Source organism: Vanessa atalanta, chromosome 3, assembly GCF_905147765.1.
Source record: "Vanessa atalanta chromosome 3, ilVanAtal1.2, whole genome shotgun sequence".
NCBI lineage: Eukaryota > Metazoa > Arthropoda > Insecta > Lepidoptera > Nymphalidae > Vanessa > Vanessa atalanta.
Window position 1 is genome coordinate 12,608,778 of NC_061873.1, and position 24,424 is coordinate 12,633,201.

Genomic DNA, 24,424 nt, shown 5'->3' on the forward strand with positions numbered 1-24,424 from the left:
TTCAGCCATCACTCTTTAAGTTCCTCAGCTATAAAAGTCAATCTCGTTAGATACGGCGTACGTTATCAATACTGCAGGGATCGGAATGAATATCGCTCGATTTACTTGAGAAATATTTCTTTGAGGAGACAAGCTTTTATTTTTAGAATTTTAAACTGTTTATATTTGTTATATTATATAACATATATTTGGTTTATGAAGGTTTGTTCTTCATAATATAATGTTTTTTTTTTTTTTTTATGAAAAGGCAAAGGTGCATTGGGTTTAGTTTAATTATAGAAATTTACATTAAAAACGAAATATCTAAAGATTGGTTCAGGAATCTCACGAAGCAAGTTTGTGCTTGTGCAAGGTGGTCGCTTAGATGCCAAACAGCAGTATAGTTGTTGAGTTTCGGTTTCGAGAGTGAGTAAGCCAACTAACTACAGGCAGGCACAATGGGTAAGTACACACTCAATTACACAATCAATTAAGTATATTTAAATGTAAGGAAATATTAAGTTCCCATGGTTGGTAGTGTATCGACGATGTAAGGAATCGGTAACACTTCTTTCGGTGCCAATGTATATGGGCGCTGGTGGCCATCAGGTGACCCATTTGCTCATCCGCCTATCTATGTCATAAAAAGGGCTTAAACATAAAAGAGCGTAAGTCGTAGTGATATTCGTTAGTGTACTACGAAGTTGCAGTAACTATGCTAATCGTAAACGCGCTGCCAATCATACAATCTTGCATCCTTATCTCCCTTGTAATTGGACTCTCACGAGATAATTGCATTCAGTATAGCTGTTTGAAAAATTATCCAATAGATATCAAATATCAACCAATGTGATCTTAAAACCAGTAAAATCCGGATATTACTTGTTAATAATTTCGTTATTACATAACAACAATTTCACGGACACACGCGCCAACGGTTCAGTGAGCTTCGTTAACACAAAATTAATTACATATATTATCGTCTTCCTGCGCCTGGCGTGAGATACGAACGATTACATCGACCAGCTAATTAGGACTTATCGTAGACCAATTATTTATAAGCGAGCGTTATCGCTCTGCCATTGTTTTAAGTTAAGGGACACACGGCCGGTATGGATGGGGAAGTAGATAGTGCACCATAATACGAACTAATGGAACAAACATGGGCCCTGGACGGTGTAATGGTTATGGTTGCTTAAACATGTCCGAGTTCTTCGGGCATGTTCTCGTACTTTGTCGAGTGACAATGAGCTTGACAGGATAATTTTAAAAAGGTTATATGATGTACGGTTAACTTATAGTCAAACTCTTGTAAGAAATTATGGTAACTGGTAATCAATATGCAATTAATTTACATAAAAAATAAATAATTTAAAAAATAAACGTGGTAGGCTATCCTTGATTATATTTTATATATGTTTACGTGATTGTAGAGTTTTTTGCGAGCATGTTTGGGTAGGTATCACCCATAACATATTCTACCGCAAAGCGGTAATACTTAGGACTTTTGTGTTCCGGTTTTAAGGATAAATCAGCTCATATAACTACAGGCACAAGGAAATCACGTCTCAATTCCAAAAAAGATATAATTTGTTGCTACCATTGAGAAGTCACACGATTTAATTTAATATTTATATACGAGTAGTTTTCCTTTTCAGTCATCAGTAATCATTTTTGTAACGCACGACTCATTTAATGATATTTCCTTTAAATTTGTTCAATACTATAAACTTTTATGTTACAAATTAGTATCAATAGATGGCGTTAAAAATAATTAGAATAGCGATTTTATGATTTTTTAAAAACAGCAATGTAATGTTAATTCACATTCAGAGTAACATAGCGTCATGTGAGTGATAATTCTGTCGGCTGTTTCATTATACGAAGCTAAATATTGAGGTTGTAAAGACGACTAATATAATGGTTTCTTGATTACAGTGATCGTATTTAAAATTCGATGAAATTCGAACTTAAAGGCTATAACGTTACAGCACTCGTTACTAAAATAAAACGTTACAAAATCAAGTAATAGTTCGACCGCAAAATGCCAGTAATTACCCGTTTACTCCCACAAAGAATATAGATGCATTAAAAACGCATCGAAAACGAACATCAATTGTCCGAGACAGCATTCCGCCGAATATATAGCCCATAAAAATGTTAATACACTAATGTAACTGCACATTGCTTATGCTATAATTTGCCACTTTTAAAAACGAAAAACGCGCCACACTAGCGACACATTACAAAGGCTGTAGCGATTTTATTTAGCGATTTTTTTTAAATTAATCCAAATATTTATATATTATATATTATTTTAAAATATTTACGTTATATAATTATAATATTTTAGTACCTACAAGTAAACTTAAATGTGATACTATATTTGCATGTTTGCAAAAAACGTATTTTTAGTTAATAAGTTGAAATTAATGTTAAATATAAAATATTTAATGGCATTATTGAATGTTTGTTTGGTTTATTTTAAAATGAAAACTAAATTATATATGTTCTTAAATAAATCAATAATTTGTTGTTAATATTTTACTGCTTGTTATACACTAGCAACACAAGAAATTAGTCATTCTAAATTCGGTCATTGATCGTAAATCGCGTTTTATGAACTCTAAAACCGCTCCGTCTGTAACATGGAACGGTCCCTTATTCCAGGCTGCAGTATTCTTGAAAGCGGCCGTTTAGAAAATAGGACATGCAAATGAATACGTATGTCGAACGAATAAAAATACGCGAATAACACGATTACGATTCACTAAAAATTATGAAAATATTAGCAATTTTTCGAAGTATTCTCATAGTGAGCAATTTACTTAGACCCTACCTTTGTACCTACCTATATAACTAGACTAGGAACCCCTGACTTTGAACGGATCCAATTAATAAATACAGAAATTGATATTATATAAATTAATACCCTTTAGTACTTTACTCGGAAATAATGTAGCTGTCAACCAGTGAAATATATTTTTTTAATTTGTATCATAAGTTTAATTATAATATTAGTATGGAATACTTATTATTCTTACAGACATGTTTACATTTTTAATTAAAATCTCATGTTATCAGCCTATCTTATAAATGTCATTGTTTACCCAGTCTCCCCTTTAAGCAATAAAAATAATCTACTTCTATTTCTTATAATCTTCTCCTTAGAGTCCACATTCTGAATTGGTATTAGTTTCACGTTTATTTACTAAGAAAAGTATAATTTAAAGAAGGTCTTCAGTCAGTATTTGATATTGTTGAAATTTAAATAACGTTTCTTTAAAAAAACGAAAATATCGTTTTGTAAGTTTAGTTATCTGTTCCATTTTTTTTAATCTATTTAAAACATATTATCTTAAATGTATTTGAATATAACAATGTAATTTAAATAAAAGTAAAACATTAATTGAACCATTTCTAATTTAATAAAACGTATTATATATTTTTTTTTCATAATTTAAGCGTTTTTCTTGCATTCGAAAACAAACTTTCGTCTGAGCTCGTTTCTTCTTTTGTAACGTTACCAATAAACCATTCGTAGTTCAAAATTTTTTTCGAAACAAAATTTCCTTTGAAACAGATTTAGGCGTATATTTTTCGGAACGCGCGCGTATTGTAAACTTGTCGTATCGAGCATCGCATCGCTTAAGTTACGTGTATCGGTGGTAGCTGCCAAAACGGATCGGGTCGTGCCAATTCTATGAAAACCTACCGTTGGCACGTTTCGGACTATTTATTTAGCGTCTCTTATAATACAACTATGTGTCTATCCGGTTGAATTTAAGAGATATATTATTGATATGTAAATATTATCCTATAAGTACTTTCGTAATCGTATAAGTTAGGTTATATATCTTTAGTGTTGCCAGTTTTCACCATTATAGAGAATGGATCGCGATGTTATAAATTAATTAATATATAATTATTAAAAATAAATAATGATAATTAAAAAAAAATCGCATTCAAATATTGATTTACAATAATTTAATGTAATGCTATATTCGCTTAAATAGGAAACAAAAAAAATATTACTATATTTCTTGGTATTAAAATAGAAGTTACAGTTTTGCAAAGGTCCAACGTCAATCTGAGAAAGGAACTCACTTTCATAATGTAACCATGACTTGTGTTAAAATAATCAGGACAATAAAATAAAAAATAAGTCTAATAAAATATAAATAATGTTTAATGCACTTATATAGCTCTTTATTTAATGGAGGTAAAACTAAAGCAGGAATGCTGATAAGCGTGAATCGTTAAACAGATCGTTGAGATAAGATCCAGTTAATAGATGCCAAGGATAGTATTACGTCATCGATAACTATTTGTAGTTTACTGTGTAACTGTACGAGCAAAACAATGTTAGATCTAAAGCTATCAATAATTTAAAATATATATGTATGTATAAATATGAACGTATTTACGTCTGTAGATTTATGCATATGTGTAAAATATATTGGAAATCTAATTCGAAACTGAAGGAGTGGCACGAAAAAAATAAAACAAATTCTCAAAAAATATTACGGCCGCAAAAGTATTTTGAGGTACGACTGCAGTCATTGTTTTGATAGAAATAACATATTAACTCATAATGTGGTTTCAATCAGGCAAGTGGTTTAGGAAGACAAAATCACTACCGGACCACCAACGACCAAAATGCTTCTCTAGCTATAAAGCAAAAGGTTATACAATTATAGTGTAATACGGAAAGTTTATAGATGCATCTAGGGAGCGAAACTATCGCCTCGTGGTTTTTTTAACATACTCAAATTGTATGCTGTTACAATTTTTATGTATAAAGAAAAAACGGTTGACTTTGATACGACACTTGCCGACTTTGACTACCAGTATCTTTTACCAAATGTAGTAGTCAACAGATATATTTAAAAAAAAAACGTTAAATGTCCTCATTTTAATAACATTAAAACATAACAACACTCATAAAAAATAATAAAAAAACCTTTAAAAAAGCAATCTATCATCAAGAAAAAAATTATTAACCGAAGAACTGATCACAACGTTTTCGCGAAATAACAATGACTTTTAATACGATAGAATCAAATAAAATGATTCTGCGAAATAATATATGTGTACAAAAGATACAACATTAAAAAATCGTTACAATTACAAAAGTGACATGACATTCTTTACACGAACACCATACTTACATTTGTAAAAGGCATCTGATTCTAATCTCTTCGATACGAGAACAATATTATCGGTTGAAACAAAAAAAATATATAACAAAAACCTCCGACGGACTCACAATGGGTAAACAAATGGGTGTGACAGAGATAAAAAATGTAAAAAAGGAGCTCCCGATCTGTTACCGGCCACCTATGTTCTTTGATTACAATCTGTAACTATTATACATGGATGCGTTTGTTCATAGAACTATTTGAAAGCTCGTGTTGAACGAGCAATGGTTTGATATTTGTTTATATCGTCTCTGTTGTCAATTTGTGTCGGATTATAGTTTGAAATGTGTTTTTGTTTATTTTACATACCATTGTTTTAACATAACAGCAGTTTTAAAGTTGAACAACTCGTTGATTCAAATCTTAACTAAACCGTCGTAGTCATAGTTTGCAATGGACAATCAATCTAAATTAAAAGTTAGTTTTAAATTCAGCCAAAAATATATCAATAGGTATAATATGTAGAATGTTTAGGCGTAAGCTACGTCATGTTTGTTGATTCATCTATGAAACATAGCATTTTGAATTTGTCATGTAAAGAAAGATATGGTAACCACACTTGATGTAATTGTAAGGAATCATTTTAAAGCAATAATAAACGAAAAATATTTCTTAAATACTTACCACACCGCAGCAGAATTAAGTCTTGACCTCTGTAACAAATGTGTTAACCAGTTTAAACGTATAAACACTGCATTGTTCGCGATACAATCGTGGCACACAAAGGGCGTATCGTGGTAGCGGGTGCCCTTGACAAATGAGTCGCGCTGCCGCCCACCCAACGCGAGCCCTGTACTATGATACAAGTATCGCGTTACATTCGAAGATACTTTGAATATAACAAATGCGATTGGTATGCGGTTACATACGCCTTACACTCGTGATAATCCTTGATTTTTTATACATTTGTTTTTTATTTTATTTGATTAATAAAATTGGTCCATAGAAAATACTATAACGCATAAGTTTATGTTTATGTAAACTATTTTTATCTTTATTTTATTACGTTATGAAATACTTACCTATATACATATATATATATATTTTAAATTTGTATATCGCACCGTTGACATAAGAGAAACGAGGTCAAATATTTTAATAGAATATATAATGTATAAAAGGCTCACTTCCTACTCTTTTGTTTAGGGTTCCGTAGCCAAATGGCAAAAAACGGAACCCTTATGTTTACAATGGTACCGATCGAAATAAAAGTGACAGATAATAAAGATAGGCGATTAAGTATTGTCTTCGACTCAACAAACGCCTGGTCAAACTACGCCGTCGAATTCCTTGCAGTGCAACTTAATATTATTGTGACCATGATGAACTTACTTATCACGAATTCTCGGTTTAATTTTGATTTTTTACGAAATAACTTTTAATTGCCGTTAAACTTCCTATTTCCTAAATCTTTTAAACTTCGAATGGATTATATAAGTCGATTAATACTTTTCAAATTTCTATTTTTAAATCTCTTAATATTTGTTTATACATACTTATATTTGTGTATACATTAAACTATACAGTATGTTGTCAGGCTTTCCAGTCAAGGAGCTTTTAAGCACATCTATATACATAACTCATATCTGCTAAGCTGTATTGTAACTAAGTTATGTATTCTACCGAGTTTCCTTTAAAACAATTATACTCGTACACACAAAATCGAAATGAAAATAATAATTACGTATTCATATATCTTGCAACCTTCAGAGTTTTTTCTCTTTTGTTTAGACAATACCAGACTAACATTATCTTGTATAAAACACTTGCTTAACTTTTTGTACACATGTGTGCAAAAAGTTTAAGTTACAGTCTTGAAATATATATATTAATTTAATAAAATCAAACTGCTCAACCTATCTTAGCGACACAATACTCAGTATTTATTTACTTATTAAAAATTGGTAGGTAGTGGAGAGTCACTTGATGGGGAGTGGGGATAGGGTCTCTAAGACCCATCTCTTACATACAAGTTCCGCCAACCTTGGGATGATAATATCCCTTGTGCCTGTAGTTACTAGCACACTCACCCTTCAAACCGGAACACAAAAATAAGTACTACTCCTTAGCGGTTATAGGTGGGTGGTACCCAAACGAACAAATCGTTACTATCAAGTCCTTTCACACAGAAATTACTTTAAAGTTAGTACTTTTATGAGGAAAATTCAAATAAGAAACGTATTTGTGTTAATGCAAATTATAATCATTTGTCATAAAAAACACTGCCACGTTACTGTATTATTAATTTTAAATAAAGTATTTGCCTAATTGTAATTATTAATGCGCTTAAACAAGGATTAGCATTAGCAGCCCGTAAATGTCCCACTGCTGGGATAAAGGCCTCCTCTCCTTTGAGGAGAAGGTTTGGAGCATATTCCACCACGCTGCTCCAATGCGGGTTGGTGGAATACACATGTGGCAGAATTTCGTTGAAATTAGACACATGCAGGTTTCCTCACGATGTTTTCCTTCACCGCCGAGCACGAGATGAATTATAAACACAAATTAAGCACATGAAATTTCAGTGGTGCCTGCCTGGGTTTGAACCCGAAATCATCGGTTAAGATGCACGCGTTCTAACCACTGGGCCATCTCGACTCTTAATATCTTAAACAAGGATATTAATATTTAAAAAAAAATAGTACGCAAGCGGCTTTTACAAGTACTTTAAATCTCATTCATAAAAAAAATATATTTTCAAGTTGTCATAGACATGGAAACATAGAGACATAGAGTTACTTTTACGTTTGTAATATTAGCATATGTCTTGGAGTTTCGATAAAAACTAGGTTGGTCATTTTCACAAAGCAAATTCTATCATTGTATGTATATATGTTTGTATATAGTTGATAAAATATAAAATTTGTAGCCTGTCGCCCTTGGGAACAATGTAGAAAACTACAAGTGGTTTTTTTTTAGAAATATTCTCTTCATACAAAAAACAAATACCTCTTAATAAAAGTGAAGATTTAATCTTGTATTGATTAATATGATGAGAGAGTTATTTATTTATTGTTATTAACGTAGCCTCATTTATTATATTTTTAACACTGTCATCGAACTAATTTACAGTTAAATATATTATTTCATTAACAATAACAAATTATCAATCTAATAAAATAATAATTAAAAAAAAAAACAACAAACCTGCTTATCAATGCAAGGTTTGTATTTTTGATAGGCTTCCGTTAGTTTGAAAGTATAATATTTTAAAACAGTCGTTTAGATATTGACTTTTGAACCGAAATACTTGTGTGAAATACTAAGAAGTAGGTAATTAATCAAAAATAAATACGATTATATTAAGGAAAACCACATAATAAACGGACAGTCACACAAGGAAACACGTTTTATAATGTTGATAAAATAATTCAAAAGTTATGCTTCGTTTGTCTCCCACCTTACTTGCTCAAGTTACTTGACTGTTGCTAACACGAGGAAAACGTCTAAAGAGATAAAATAAATCTGTTCTAATAAGTGAAGACTTTTACTTGTATTGGCAAATGGATAAAATCTACTAGGACTACATAAAACTAATACCAGAATATGGCGCGCATTCCGGAGGCTTAAGTACATACATAACATTATCATATACCCAAGTAACTGTTCATCGTGACATGCGAGAATGTCTTGTAAATATTATAGTATAAATAAATACGTACGCCTTGTATAAATTAATCTGGGTGGGTCCGACCCACCTTGGTATAACTTATTCTTCCGTGTTAATTGAGTTAGTGTTATTAGGCACAATAGTAACCTCTTTAAGGAGAAGGGTTTGAGCTTATTCCACAATTCTAGCCCAATGCAGACATGTGTCAGAATTTAATTTATTTTAATTGATATTATATCTGAGGATTCTTACCTTTAAACAATTTGTAAATTTTGTTTAAAGCACCGCTCACACGAGGAAACAATACGGTCAAACTCGGTTTCACATTCTATGGCGCGGTCACCTTTGCGAGGAGGACGGTGCTGCGTTTATGCGCGGCTTTTATATTTGTGTATATATTATCTATGGTTAGATTTAAATGATAATTTTCAAAGCATTTTAGTGGTGTATAAGGAAAATCCCCTTGGGGAGGTAGGTAAATTCCATTTATCAGTTATTCCAAGTAAACGTCAATACATTATATTGTAAAGTTCCAGATAGAAGGGCGAGTGAGCCAGTGTAATTATAGCTATAATAAAATATCTTACATTTAGCAGTGACAGTGTAAGGAATGATTTTTATTTCTATCAGTAGCACTCAACATATTTTGATTAATTTGTCTGTGGATAACTATTCCAAGCAAAACCAAGTCTATACAAATAAATAAAATAGAAGTGTCTTTTCGTAATTTAATAAGGCTAAATTACTATTTTATCATTATAAAGAGAAGGTAACACACACACAACACAAGGATTTCAAATCTGAATAGAGCATGACTCAATTTTGCTGTGAAACTTTAAAAGCAATTGTATTTTACAGCAAAAAAATCATCTCACCGTAATCGATATAAATTTTTAATTATGTTTATCAAAAAAATATGATTTTTTTTCTTAAATTAAACTCTTACATAATACTTATCCTTGAAAAATTAACAACAATTTCCGAACTATCTGCATAAAACAAAGCGCTAATCTTCCGATCGCTATCACGTCACGATCCTAATAGTTTTATTAACGCGTAATAATTAATCTCTCGTCAATAAACGGCTTGTAACAACTCGTAAACGGCTTAACATATCCAATATACTTAACACCTGCCGTCAATTTACCTACATCAGATAAATTTGCCCATATTTTTTAAATTACGAACAGTTATCCGTCGCATCGGACCTGAGTTACGCGTTAACAGCTAAATTTAGAAAGGGATACTCGGTAATATATTACTTGAGAAGTACGAATATTATATTAATGAAATGGTGAGAACGGAAAGTGAAACGTGAATGTGAATTGTTGCAAGTTAACGTGACAAATAACATGGATTTAAATCAAACATCAAGTCTTGATTTCCTAAAAATCTTTATTCAAAAGTGACCTTCAGAACGACACAGACCTGTCTTAATCCTGAGTGCGTACAAAAAAACACGGGCGCCGCACGTTGGGGGGCGTCTCACTGATGATGGTCAAGTCTTGGTGACTCGGTGATGCGCCCCAGGGAGTATCTTAAAATCTTTTTTGGGGGAAGTGTAGACCGCCAGAACACTGGTTGTATCCGAGCGCTTGTTGTGCCTGATGAGGCTGGAACGATAGCGTTTATAAGTTTTTATATATGAGTCAAGGAGACAAGTGGAGGTTGTAATGAACTTTATCAGTATTAAAAATAAGGCAAATTTCAAATAGAAAACAATGTTTGATAATAATAATGATATATAAATATATCAACAATAAAATTAGTAGTAAGGATATAATTTACTAAATATTTCATTTGAGAAAATGAGTAACTACCATGTTTGTAGACAATTCTGTGCAGAATCTCCATTCCGAAATAGTCATCCGACAGCATAACAATTCACTGGTATATAACAGCCAAATCCAATAAAGAATATTTTGATTTACACACAAATCATGACGTAATCAGCGAATGAAATTTGATGACGTCACTTTGAATTTCAAAATCAAATAATTTTTAAAGCACATATATAAAATAAAATGGAATACAATTAAATTCAATGACTAAGGGTCACAGATCATTGCGATTTAACAAATGATTTTTTTCTTAGCTTCGCCACAAACACAGGTTTGATGTCAGTTGTCACAAGTATTTACGAACATATCAAATACTTGGTGGAGGTCTTTGTGCAAGCCCAAGGCAGGCACACTCCTGACATATAGCCAATATAACAGGCACAAGGAACATGAAATTTTAGTTTCCGACGTTGTACGGGATGGTAAATATTTCTAACAGTGACATTTTCTATGGGCGTCTTTTATATTTTTCGGTGGATGACCTTCAGTCTGGCTACCTATATTAAATAAATAATAAAATATATATTCATATAACATAATCATATTAAAAATTGTATTTACAGGCGTAAGTGACTTTTAGTATGATCGTAGTAGTAAGTCGGCTTGTGCCACGATTCATAAAACACATAACAATCAATCTACGCCCGTTGCTATCTGTACTCTGTACAGATACTCGGTTTCGTCATCGGGTAGAGTCAATCTCCCTTTGTTAGCAGTTCCAAGACTCAAACACAATCAGACAAGGTTCAGGGAATCTACTCGCGCTGTATAAGACTCGATCGGGACCAATTTCGCAAAAACTACACAACGCGATACGTTGTACTGATCGCTGATAGGCTTGGTGTACGGATAGCATAAAAAAATTAAGTTTTAAATTCTATTCGAGACTAGATTTTTTTGCTGATTTATAATGATTTTCGGGATTTTTTTTTTACTGACTTTAAAATTGGATGTCGTGATATATCATTAGGATTAATAATATACTGAAATTTAGAGAAAAGTGCGGTTTGACGAGTATTTGTTGTGTTTACGTACCTATATTTCATTCAGTAATTGTTACTGTGCAAATATATACAAAAATGAAAAATGTTTTTGACTGCTTATAAAATTTTAAATAACGTTATTTTAACCGACTTTACCAAAAGACAGTTAAGTTCAGTAACAAAAGAATTTATATTTATTCAAATTATTATTCCGTATGTGTACAATCTGTGTATGTATTTTCTAACGAGAGCAAATCAACAAGAACCTCAACTTTAATTTATAATATGTTTACACAAGCTAATCGAAGTCTTATAAGAAAGTGTGTCGTATTGCCTCGATCGCTGTGAAAACGGTACGAAGATTTTTTTGCCATCGGTACATCGCACACACGCCGTATCGTACCATCTAATATTATTCTGAGAACGACCTTAATAAGTCACTACAGAATGTTATCTATTTCATTTTATCGGGCCGAGATAAGCATCTCTATCCAATTAGCCCAACAATGCAATATGGACCGTCTCTGTTATGACGGAACGCGGAGGATTTTACGATTCGACTACACGATTTAGGATGTTTGTAAAGTGTTACGAATTGTGGGTCATAAACGTTTGATAATCGAGACTTAAACTTAAACGCAAAACAATTACAGATATTATATACGTTTACACTAAAACGCCTTCATTTGATGACTTGGGAATGAATGTTTGAATATAAGTATAAAAAATTTTAATCAATTATTGACAAAACGATTAATTTTTATGCTGACGGTGGTTATAAAAAAAAATTAACGTGCAATATATAACAGTGTATTCGATTTTATAAATATTAATCCATATATCTGTCAACTGATAAATAATCAAATAAAAAAAACGGTACAAAATGATTAATAAAAAACAAATTCATTAGTTTTCACAGTAAGGCTTTCCGTCCGTATAAGCGTTGTTTAGCGGGTGTTAAGTTAAATACAGTTTTCTCTTTCTTTCATCATTAATTTGACATTAAAAAGAAAAAGACTAATCAACTTTTTCTAATCAAATATACTTAACAAATATAATCTATTTTGTATTTTTTTGCTGACTTTACTCTTAATTGTCTCACGCACACTATGAAATATTATAAATCCAAGCACTCACTCATACTAATGCACGCCTGTAATTATTATACGTGGGGGGGGGGGGCGTCTTCGTGATGTATCCAAGTTATTTTTGTACCTATATAAGAAGTAAAAATAAGTATTACATTCTTATCATTCGATTCGATTTCTACGAATAAATCTCAGTGACAGTAAAATACTTTCGAATTAATTGATCAAGTAATAAAGGAACAGCCTTGCTGCTCGTGGAGTAGATTCAGAGTCTATTCCACCACGCTACTTTACTGCTTGATACTCATGTGGCAAAGTATATTTTTTTATAGCTAAATACAGACTATATTCAAGCGGTGCTTACTTGGACTCAGCACTGCGGCCTTTGTTTAGTAGCCACGTGTAGTCCACTGGTCCATGTCGTCTTAATATAATTTCTTACAAATATATATATATTTTTTATATTTAACGCGATCCCGTTATACAAATATAATAGTTAAGTTAATATTTAAATAGTTTGTGTTTCGGTTTGAAGACTCGGTCTCTGTAATTACTGGAGCAAGATACCGCGTATTTACAATTACAGTTTTATTTATAATTATGCATAGATAACAGACGAATGTGGTAACCGTTGCCACCAACGACAAGCTACCGTCGAAGAGATCTAAGTTACTTGCAACATTTGAAAGGTAAAATTTAGCCAGTTCGAAATTTTAATTCGATAGATAATATCATAACATAAAGCGATTTAAAAGCGCTTACAATTAGACAGCGTTAACGCGTTTAATTGTTTGAAATCCCGGGAGCCGAAATAACTTCCCATACTTCAAATCTATAAGCGCTGATAGCGGTGGCGCCGACCACATCTCAGGAGATAACAGGACAGCATAAATCAAGAGCTACTCAACTGATAACACACACCCGTTGATAAAGAATTAATAAGATTTCGTCTCGTTCTAATGGACCCTAATGCACGGATTTTTTTATTAGATTTTTATTACAGTGTCCTTTTTAAACTTTAATTTTCGTGTTTTATGTATTCCGTATAATTATAGCTGTTAGTTTTATAGCTCTACGGTCAGTTCGGAACGAAGATTATCAAGATTTGCGTTCATGAAAAATTCAATGAATAAAGTTCATATTAATTTGAAGCGCTGCACGTATGCTTGAATCTTACGAAGGTTTATTGAACTCTCTCAATGAGAACATGGCAAATATTACCAAGCCAACTATTCGCACTTAAAAATATTAATTTACTTAATAAAATGGTGATAACTAACTCTTTAACTTACAAAGATAGGAAATTGATATATCCATATTTCTGTAATGAAATTGAAGTGCAAATAGTATTATTGGCTCGTCTTATAACAGGCACACTGGAACATTGTACAAGACTTACAATAACACATCTGATTATGGCTCTTACTGGAAGACTAAGATTCTTCTGATCACTGGTTATGAATGTAATGGGCGTTCTTGTTGATGGTTTTTCATTGTCAAGTGGTTGTCAAGTCGATGTCTCTGTGATCCAACGCGCCAGGTATTAAACGAACTTATACATTGTATATAGTCCAGTTCCTATCAACTAGACTGAGACATAGAACAGATGTTCTACGTTATCTTTTGTTTCTGATATGCTGAGCTAAGGACGTGCTGAGCTGAGACTGCATACGTCAAAGCAAGCTGACGTAGACAACGTAGATCCACATTTTGGACTTCAACGGTACGCTGGATTTTAATGATTATAATATTTATAAATAAAACGATGATCCTTGTTTAAATTCCTCGTGTCGGCTTCTTTTATGGATAAACCACGCAAAAAAATCGTAGCACTGCAAAGCGAAAATTTATACGTACATTAATTAACAATAAAAACTATATAAAAATTAATAAACAATTATAAATATTAATAGGTCTTCAGAGAACAGTTTAAATGTTCATATAATGTAGTTTTTTATGTAAAATCGATTAATTTATTTCATTCGAAGTTGTAAAGAGCATGTTTACTTAATTTACTTAAATACTTATTATATTACCGAGAGCCGCATTCCAGTAACTTGTACCGATGTTGCTTTGAAAGATAAAAGTAATAAGTAGATGTTAATGTCTTAAGTATTTTATCTTTTCTTGCTTATTGTATTTTTTTATTAACAAGCGACTCGCCCCGGCTTCGCACGCGTGTCTTTTATTAATAAGGAAAATGACCTCACATTAGCAGCCTGTAAATTTTCCACTGCTGGGCTAAGGCCTCCTCTCCCCTTGAGGAGAAGGTTTGGAGCATATTCCACCACGCTGGTCCAATGCAGTTTGGTGGAATACACATGTGGCAGAATTTCGTTGAAATTAGACACATGCAGGTTTCCTCACGATGTTTTCCTTCACCGCCGAACACGAGATGAATTATAAACACAAATTAAGCACATGAAAATTCAGTGGTGCCTGCCTGGGCTTGAACCCGAAATCATCGGTTAAGATGGCGTGCATCTTAACCGATGATTTCGGTTGATGAGTTCTAACCACAAAAATTAAGTCCTTAAATATATGCAAATATGAATTAAAATTAAATTAAATATAATTTGTACCATATTAATTCTACCAGTGAAACAAACGAACAAACACATTTCGTTTGATTCATTATATTAGTATACAACAATATATCGATACAACTTTTTTATTATAGTTCATATGTGCCTTAATAAATACATTACTTCAAACGTCCTGTATATCATATTAGGCGCTAATGAATTATGCAAAAAAATTAATAATACATATAATAGCCTATAACCATATAAATAAGGGCGTGTCTTGTTGTATATATTTAAGGAGGAAAATAACTAAATGTTTGAATTAGCAGTTTATTTTCGGTTAAACATTTGCAACTGGTAGTAACTATCCCTTCAATTTAATCCTTTAACAGTTTGAAACTAAAGTTGTAAGAACATATTGTATAAAGTAATAGTCGTCTCACGCAGCTTCGCTCGTATTTTAGGGGTTGTTTATCAGGTTTTAAGTATAAATAAGTAGCCTACGCCATTTCTTTGGATTTACCAGACAGGCACACTTACTTTATCAAACCGCAAATGATTCGACACACAATCGATAAAAAGAACCTTATAGATATATCTTATTAATAGCACAGTATTGTTAATTTTAAAAATGTAGTAAAGTACATTTGAATTTTAATAACTTCTGACCTTTTAGTCCTAACACATAATGAATATCTCTAAAATAAAATTAGATATTAAATATTAACACATAACTTGTATTAGTGAAATAAATCGAACGTGTACATTGACGTACATTTATGGAAGTGACATTCGTAACAAACCCTCATAATAACTGAATATAATTTTATAGATACAAATAATTATTATATATTCATTCAGAAATCAGAATACATAGCGTTATACATAGATTGATAAGTAATATCAGTAATCGGCCATAAAACGGATCGTATCAGAATCATTCTACCATTACGGGTCGATCCAATATTTTCGTTCAAATAATCTAACTAAATACGTTTAATAATTTTAATAGCATAAATCATAAAGATTCTCGCAGATTGGTAACATTATACAAATAGTCTAATGCCAATAGGCTATTTGACAATGCGAAAAATAAACTGTCAATAATTGTAATGTGTATATATTATGAGTTTAAAAATGTTTTTTTACTAACGAAAGTTGAAAATAATAATTAATTTATTCAAAAATCCATAAATAAAAAATGCATTTTTTAAACGTTTGTCATGTTTGAAATTGTGTCGCACGAAGAGAAGCCCCGGCTATTTTAGTTTTACAATCATTTTATTCAGCAAGGAGCTCCGTCATTATAAAAGTTAAGTTGATAAGTCATTTGATTCTACTATTGCAGCATTCTAGGGAAAAGGCTGCGTCGGGGTCACAATGTCGATCCCTACTCCTGACATACGTGTACACTAAATATATTCTTGGGGGTTAATTGTAATTTTTTTCTTATTTCAATCATAATAGGTGTTTTCTTAATATATCCCCATAACCATAAGCGATTTTGAATTACGATTACTATGTACTATATTTTTACTGGATTGGCTCCCACCAAAAGCATCACATCGTTTTTTTTTAAGTAAGCAAATAATATACTTAGAACAAAAATATTCGTTATAAAAATGAAATGAGTCTAGCGTGGAGCGATGCGCCGCGATAGACAATCGCACACCGCGGCCTCGCGCACCTGCCTCATATCGGGTAATCATAATGTTCCAAGTTATCGTAACATCTCGAAACCAAATCTTACACTGTTATCACGCGAGAAACTTGCGTATAGTTTTTTCTGAGACTAAAGTTTGATTTTTACGAAATAAATTACAATTTTTTAAATTATAGCGCGACCCGACTTTATAATTAAGGCTTAACTTTCAAACAAGAAACCTATAGGTACAACTAAATAATAAAAAATATTCCGAGCGATATTCACTCATACAGTCAAGGATATAAAATCTATAATTCTTTAACACTTAAAGGTGGATTTAAACACATTTTCGCACACGTATTTACTTGCGGTTTCTACAACATTGTCAATATGTTTGAAGGTCATTGGTTGAAATCCTATCATTTTTAACAAGAAATATTAATGATTTTTTTGATAAAAATCCTTCAATATAATTTTAAAACAATGCATGTCAGAGAACACGGCATACTTAATGGAAACTTGCAAAAGTGTGTCTTCAACACTCTAGTTTGAACTGGCCTTATATATTTGTCTTAAGCTGAGTTGTGATTAAAAGTCAATCATTGAAATCTTCGACATAACGTGGTGAAGGTAATTCATGTAATTTCAATGCTGCAACAATTGTATTCACCAGTCCACACTGAAGTTGCGTGACGGAATAAGTTCTAAGCGTTCTCGAAAATAGTATGTATATTGTCTTAATAATAGAATAAATTCTTACAAATAAATATTATTTAATACTAGTTCGATAACTTTTTTGTTTCAATAATTACTTTAGAAATTAGAATTACAAGGCACTGTGGCGTGTTTGTTTTCTTAAGATATAATTTGAAATAATTCACATCAACAAACATTTTCTATACAACAATGCTTATCGTAATAATAAGAAGTGTGTTGATTATTCGTTTGATATAAGAATATGTTAACGAAAACTATTTTATCTCGAGATACGATCGATGTGAATTGCAGCTGTTGCATATACATAACTGTTACAAACCTAATTAGGCTGGTCTTACAATGTATCTTTTTTTTTTTTTTTTTTTATTTATTATACCGTAAAGACGCACATACACGCAGCGGATCGACATTAAAGTGAATTCAACATTGACAAAACGTATCGCGAAAATAAATGATCGAAGTGTCAAGAACAAAATCGATTAGATGCCGTTCGAATGATTGCGAGTTTCCCGCGGCTCAATCGATTCAGAATCGAGTATTTGTCGATCGCTTGCCGAGATAAATGCGGGATGGCTCGAAGTGTGCTAGATCTGTATCGGCGCAGGGTTTAATATAAAATTATCTCTATAGCGTTGTTTTATTGACAATAATGTACATGTTTAGATAAATCACATAACAACGGGCGTAGTGACCGTAATCAACAGAGAAGAAAGTAATATTTTTGGTGCCGATTGCCTTTATTCCATCTTTAAAGTTCGGACTTATAAATTATTAATCGATACTCATAAAATACTCGATATGAAATTATAAATACGAGTTACAGATAATAAAATAAATTTATGAACGTTTTTCGCTTTGAATTCCGTTCCATATCAAAAGCATTACGCGAGCCACTATCGAAATATCGCCCACCGTAGATACGACTTTTATGGCGGGCAGCTTTTTTATTTGACATTTTATACAAGTTTATTCAAACACAGCGATAGGATCGCTGACGTTATCTTTCAATGCAACGTTACCGCGAGCTCCGAGGCGATAGGATCTCGGGCCATTGCTAGTTAAACCAACCTGATAAGGGATCGGGTGGGCTCGTGTGCGTACGTACGTACACGCTCGCTTGTGTGCGGAGAGGGGCGCCGTACGCCAGCCAGCCAGTCACTAAAATTACGCGGCAAAAGAATGACGTCGCAAACGAAAACTTGTGCTCCCAGTTAAAAAGTAAAAAGTGTTTGACGTTTGTGATGTTATTGTGGTTGAGTTATTTGAAACAGCTGGAGCTAGCGTGCGCTGCCGCGGTGGGGCCGCCGCCAGGCGGCGCTGTCGACGTCAAAACAATGTGTACGATGAGTACATTTTATTCCCGTTTATAACTTTTTTCTAACTAATAATTGTACTATAAAATTGCTTGGTTTAATTAATATTATTCAAAACGATTCTATGAAATGTCAATGCGATAGCGAGATTTGTTTAACGATTTTTAAACTGGTAAACAAAACATTGTTATTGATGTTAACGAGTCGACATAAGGAATCGCGATAAGCGTAATGATTCAGTTTTTTTTATCTTATTTGTCTTCCCAATAGCTCAAACAGTGGTTCGTGTAAACAACACTTCGGTTGCCTTAAATTTAATTTTAAATGTTTTTATTGCCTCACAAAGTATTTAGATTTTTTGTCTGAAAACAATATCTTGTCTTTATTTAAAAACTAGTTGACTATCTCGGCTTCGCTCGCGTTTTAGGGGGTTGATTGTCACGTGTTAAGCGAAAAAAAGTAGCCTACATCCTTTCTTGGAGCAAAAATTTGCAGTAAAAGAGCGACAGACAGACAGAATTACTTATTTATAATATTATTATAGAAGGATATATTTATTTAAAGTCGTGAGGAATAATCAATTTTTTTTTATTGTCTTAAGGCTAATTTTAATTGTTTAATATCAATTAACTTGAGGAAATGCTTAAAACTTACAAGATCATGCCTAAAGGCAAAAACGATGCTCGCCGTAAATATTTAAAACATATCAATTGTAATCATTTTATACATTAAATTTTATGCGAATTTTATCTTAATTGAGATGTGTAAGAGTACACGAGAATGTGTATCAGTTTTCCTGTTTTGAACAATAATAATGGTACAAACAAAACTGCTTTCTCAACAGGACTTTTACGGTACAACCTTAAATCATAATGAAACAGTTATTTGCCTTCCGCAAAAAAAAAAAAAACAATTGTGTAAAACTTAAAATTTCTTTAATTTAGCGATATATCTTAATAATATTATTATTTTATAATTATAATTAATTTGGTTCATTGTTTATTCTATAAAATCACAGATAAAACAATATAATGACAAGAGTTGACAATTGCGAATTGCGGCACCGGCCTGAAATTCCCGCGTTGTGTGGCTCGTCGCCATTTTGATAGATGTCAATGTCAGACCTGTCTAGAAACTGAACTTCTGTTGAATATTTCGCAACCGATTCGTTACTTAGTACGGTCAGCAACGAATTGCAATTGTAATTATTGTGTATACGTATTTTTAAATTGAGATATTTTATTGTGCGACGAGTTTTTAATAGCTTTATAAAATATAGTTTTCAATAAAGAGTTGCAATTCGGATTCCGATCATCAATGTTTATCTGTGGATATTTTATTCAATTATTATCTAATTTCAGAATTAACTTATATTCATATATAGTTAAGTTAATTTTATGTTGTGATTGCGTAATTTAGTCTTAAGTGCGTTCATATTATTTGTAACATGTTTCATTAGTGTTTCCAATTTAATTACTCAACAACTTCACTAATTTCATCAATCAGACATCTTATCATTATTAGAAGCATTCTGTAATACTTTCTACATTAGATGTTGCCTAAACATTTACAAATCGTATTCGAATACGAAAACAAAACATTTTGTTATGAAAACTGTTGTCTGTACGTGATAAAAAATGACGTGTGCGCTGTGAATGGGTCTCGAGATGGGCTGATAAGGCGGGTGGGGGAGGGAGGGGGTACGTTATCTCAGGCAGAGATTTCACGTTCATTATCAATGTTGTCACAGATCGAGGGTGTCCCATTGTTGTGTGGTGATCAAAACTTTAAGATGCGTTGCTGTATATTGGTGAAAATTCGTTTGTTGTTCGAGTGAATACTCTTTCTGTGCGACCTACAGGGTGTTCTACAAAAGAAAAGAATTACATTATTTCTATATAAAATTTAAAGAATGATCTAAGTAGTATTTATGTTTAAGACTTTGCGTTACAAGCTTATCCTTGTTCTTGTTTATCGCTGATTCCATCTAAACTATTGTCAATATACACAACATATTATATTGAAAATATAAAATCGATATCAAGACACTAAATAAAAACATTGAAACAGTAATACTCTAAAAAAAATTGTTTTAATGAGAATAGAATGTTCTAGATTGTATACTTCGTATGATTTGTATAGTCTTGAAATGTACTGCCGTTAATACAAGCCGATCAGCTGTGTAACTCCAGTATGTATACAAAATTCCTGTATTCCAACGCGATCATTCAACGAATGTTTCGCTTATCTGCCTTCATTGCGAGATAAGAAACGCCACGGTTCAGTACTTTTGGTTAACTTTCCCTGTTTATTGTCAATTAGTCGTGTTATTGGTTGTGTTCGAGCGGAATTCAATTTAAAACTGTTACTGATCAACTCGTAATAATGCCTCAAGTGAAGATGTACCCCGAACACAATTTTTTTTTTTAGTTGTGTATATTTTTTAAATCTTTCATTTGCAAAAGCAAACTTCTAAATTCAAACGTATTATATATTCATATTCGTATACGTAACTTTAATATATATTTTTAAAAAAATGTAAATACTCGTTTTTTTTTTTTTATAATTTGTATCCGAGTCCGAGCTCTCTTCATACTGTCACTCAACATAAACTCATAGTTGGCGCTCTCTTTTCTTTTCGTCTCATTATTTAATTTAATTTAACTAGACAAAAAATTTAAAATAGAAAAACATTATTAAAAATGACAGTAACACTGTGTCCTAAAGAAATGGAATATTTCCACATATCGCGGTAAAAATCATCGCTATTTCATTGATGAAACATCTCGAAAGAAACCATTACATAACTCTAAGCCTTACCTATCGACAGGAAAAGAAGCATTTTCACATTTGCCTTTACTTCATTAGTAATATCACTCTTATTTAAATATATATTATTATGAGTTCCTTAAAACGCCTCACGATAGATTATTTATTAATAAATAATATAATATAATAATGTCGTTCGTCGTTGGCTGTATACACAAATCAACAAATGAATTCAGTAACGTTTGATCGTTGTGACATGCTTTTTCAATTATCAAGATTATCTAATCATTTAATCAATAAAGTTACTGACCGTTGAAGTAACGCGACATTTTATGGAGTGTATGTATGTTTTGTTACTAGCTCATATACTCATATCACTGAGATCCCAGAAAACGTTCAAAATGCCTCTGTTCCCAAATTTAAAAAAAAAATTAAGAGCGCTTTTGTGAGTTTATGCTTGACCTTGGGAATGAAACTATCGTCTCGTGGCTATTTCTTTTGATATTGAATGTTTGTAAATAATCAAATTGACAAAAAAAAAAGACCCGAATTGTTTTCGTCGACTCTTCTCATGTCAGGATATTTTCTTTTCCGAACCGGTGGTGTATAATTTGACAATCAATAAGTGAGTGTAATATTCTACATTGAACAAAGGAATTTGATTTGATATAACTCAGACCGATTTGAAAAATACTTTTGGTTTAAATCTATACTGATATTACAAATGCGATTGTAACTCTGTCTGAATTCCACGCTTTCACGGCCAAACCATTTAAGTAAATTAAAATTTGTTATGAAGCAAGTTTAAACCTTAAGGAAGGATATAGGCTACCTTTTTATGACGACGGCCAACTCCTAAAACCCCCGCAATGACTAGTAGCATAAATTTAAAAATGCTATATTGTTAAATACATACGTAATTTTGTAAATAACGTTAGATCATAATCTATCTCGCGAGATTGTAAACCGTGGAAAGATTGTGAACGGCGATTCAAGTTACTATGAAACGTATAACATTTCTTTCGTATACGTTAGGTTAGATTTTTATAGTATACCTGATATTTTCTGCGATAGATTATGATCTAGCCAAAAATAATACGTGAAATATGATTTTTTAACTTGATAATGAAAAAAATACTTCAAATATATTGCATTGTATTTTCAAGCTTATATTATTATATTTTTTATAAATTAATTAACGCACATACTTGTTGATATATATTCTAATATGTTATATATAAGAGTTATCAGTCAATGGTCGAGCAGTTTTAAAAGAAATCGCGAAATGATGAAAATACCTTTCTATTTTAAAGTCGGTTGAAAATATGCACCGACTGCGGTATGAGATATAAAAATACACCCTCCCCGTCAGTTTTAACGGTTCCACGGATTCTATTGTTCGTCTCGATGTAGAATTTTTCCCAAAACACGTGGTTATCTGCAGGAAAAATCGCGGCGGGAATCGAACACGCTATCGCTAGTTCGTATCACGAGCGCCATGCTTTAGCTTTATCAGTGACATCTTGTGTTTTTTTATGCGGCGTAAAAGATGACTGACCATAGCCATTTTTTAAAAAATTTAATTCAGGTAATGGCTGTTTTTAATGTTTAAAGTTCGGAACGTGTGCTATTTAAAAAAAGGTTAGTAATTATGAGTTTGTATATAATGTTTTAATTGACATTAGATAAATGATGGTGTATTCGTATTTGGTAGCTTACCTTTAGGTAGAAAGGTCTTATGAAGATGGCATTATTATAGTTCTCTTTATCACTTATACCACAACTCTATTGACAAATTGACAGTTTAGCGAAATCGAATCGAAACATAATCCTGGCCGTCCAGCCGTGTTGTATTCAACACGCGCTGTCCAGCTCATCCAGTTACGCTTCGGTCATAGTTCGGAATAAAATTGATATCGTTTCGTAAACGATATAAATAAGTATAGTAAGTATTCTCAAAAATTTCCAACGCGACACTCTTATCGATTTTTTCTGTCATGTTATGATCTGGAATAGGCGAGAAGGAAAAGCGCTTTTTTTTCACTCTACTTTAAGGTACGTTACAAAATAAAAAATATCCAAATATATAAATTCATAAATATTTTATTCTCTAAATTTATAAAATAATTACTAAGAAATAAATTATATGCAAATCTATAAAATTTAAGACGTAAGCGATATAATAGCAGGTTGTATTTATAATCTGTATTACAGATTATAAATGAAATAAATTTCAAGCAATAATGTTGTCTATAGGTTAATTGAAATCATTTCCTGGACGTACCCATAACAGAGTGCTGCGTAGATGCTGATAAAAGATTCGTCATAATGATGACGAAACAGCATCACATGGTCTATACGATACATAACAGTGCACTTTTGCCGTTATAAAATAGATAACTATTTCTTAACATGGCTGGGAAATATTTATTTAATTAATAATGAATTACATTGAGGAATATATTTATACTGATCGAAATAATAAAAAAGATCTTTAATATAATACAGTAAATACCTACGAATTTTGAAAGCAGATTTTCACCGTCTTAATTATTTTTGTGTTATTTACAATAAATGTATTAAATTATATTTATCAATAAGGACAGTATTAATACATAAATATTAATGATAATCTTGTAATTATTATAGCATGATCATCAAAGGCATTTTTTTAGGTATTCTAGACCTGTTTCTATGTATAACTGCCGTACTTAACATGTTTTAGAAACACAGGTTTTCTTAAAACACGTCAC

General features: G+C 31.9%; 1 protein-coding gene across 2 annotated transcripts in view; it reads left to right on the top strand.

Moving 5' to 3' along the window:
• LOC125077079 (zinc finger protein ush) overlaps window positions 1-24,424 on the top strand; it is a 206,860-nt gene that overhangs the window by 80,697 nt on the left and 101,739 nt on the right. Inside the window, exon 1 of one of the 2 annotated variants that reach the window (XM_047688871.1) lies at window positions 18,767-18,927. The exons of the other annotated variant lie outside the window; for it this stretch is intronic. Coding sequence (XP_047544827.1) covers window positions 18,831-18,927 — 97 coding nt within the window. The 5' untranslated portion in view covers window positions 18,767-18,830. Of the gene's footprint in view, window positions 1-18,766; window positions 18,928-24,424 lie in introns of those variants that run through there. 2 annotated transcript variants of the gene reach the window in all.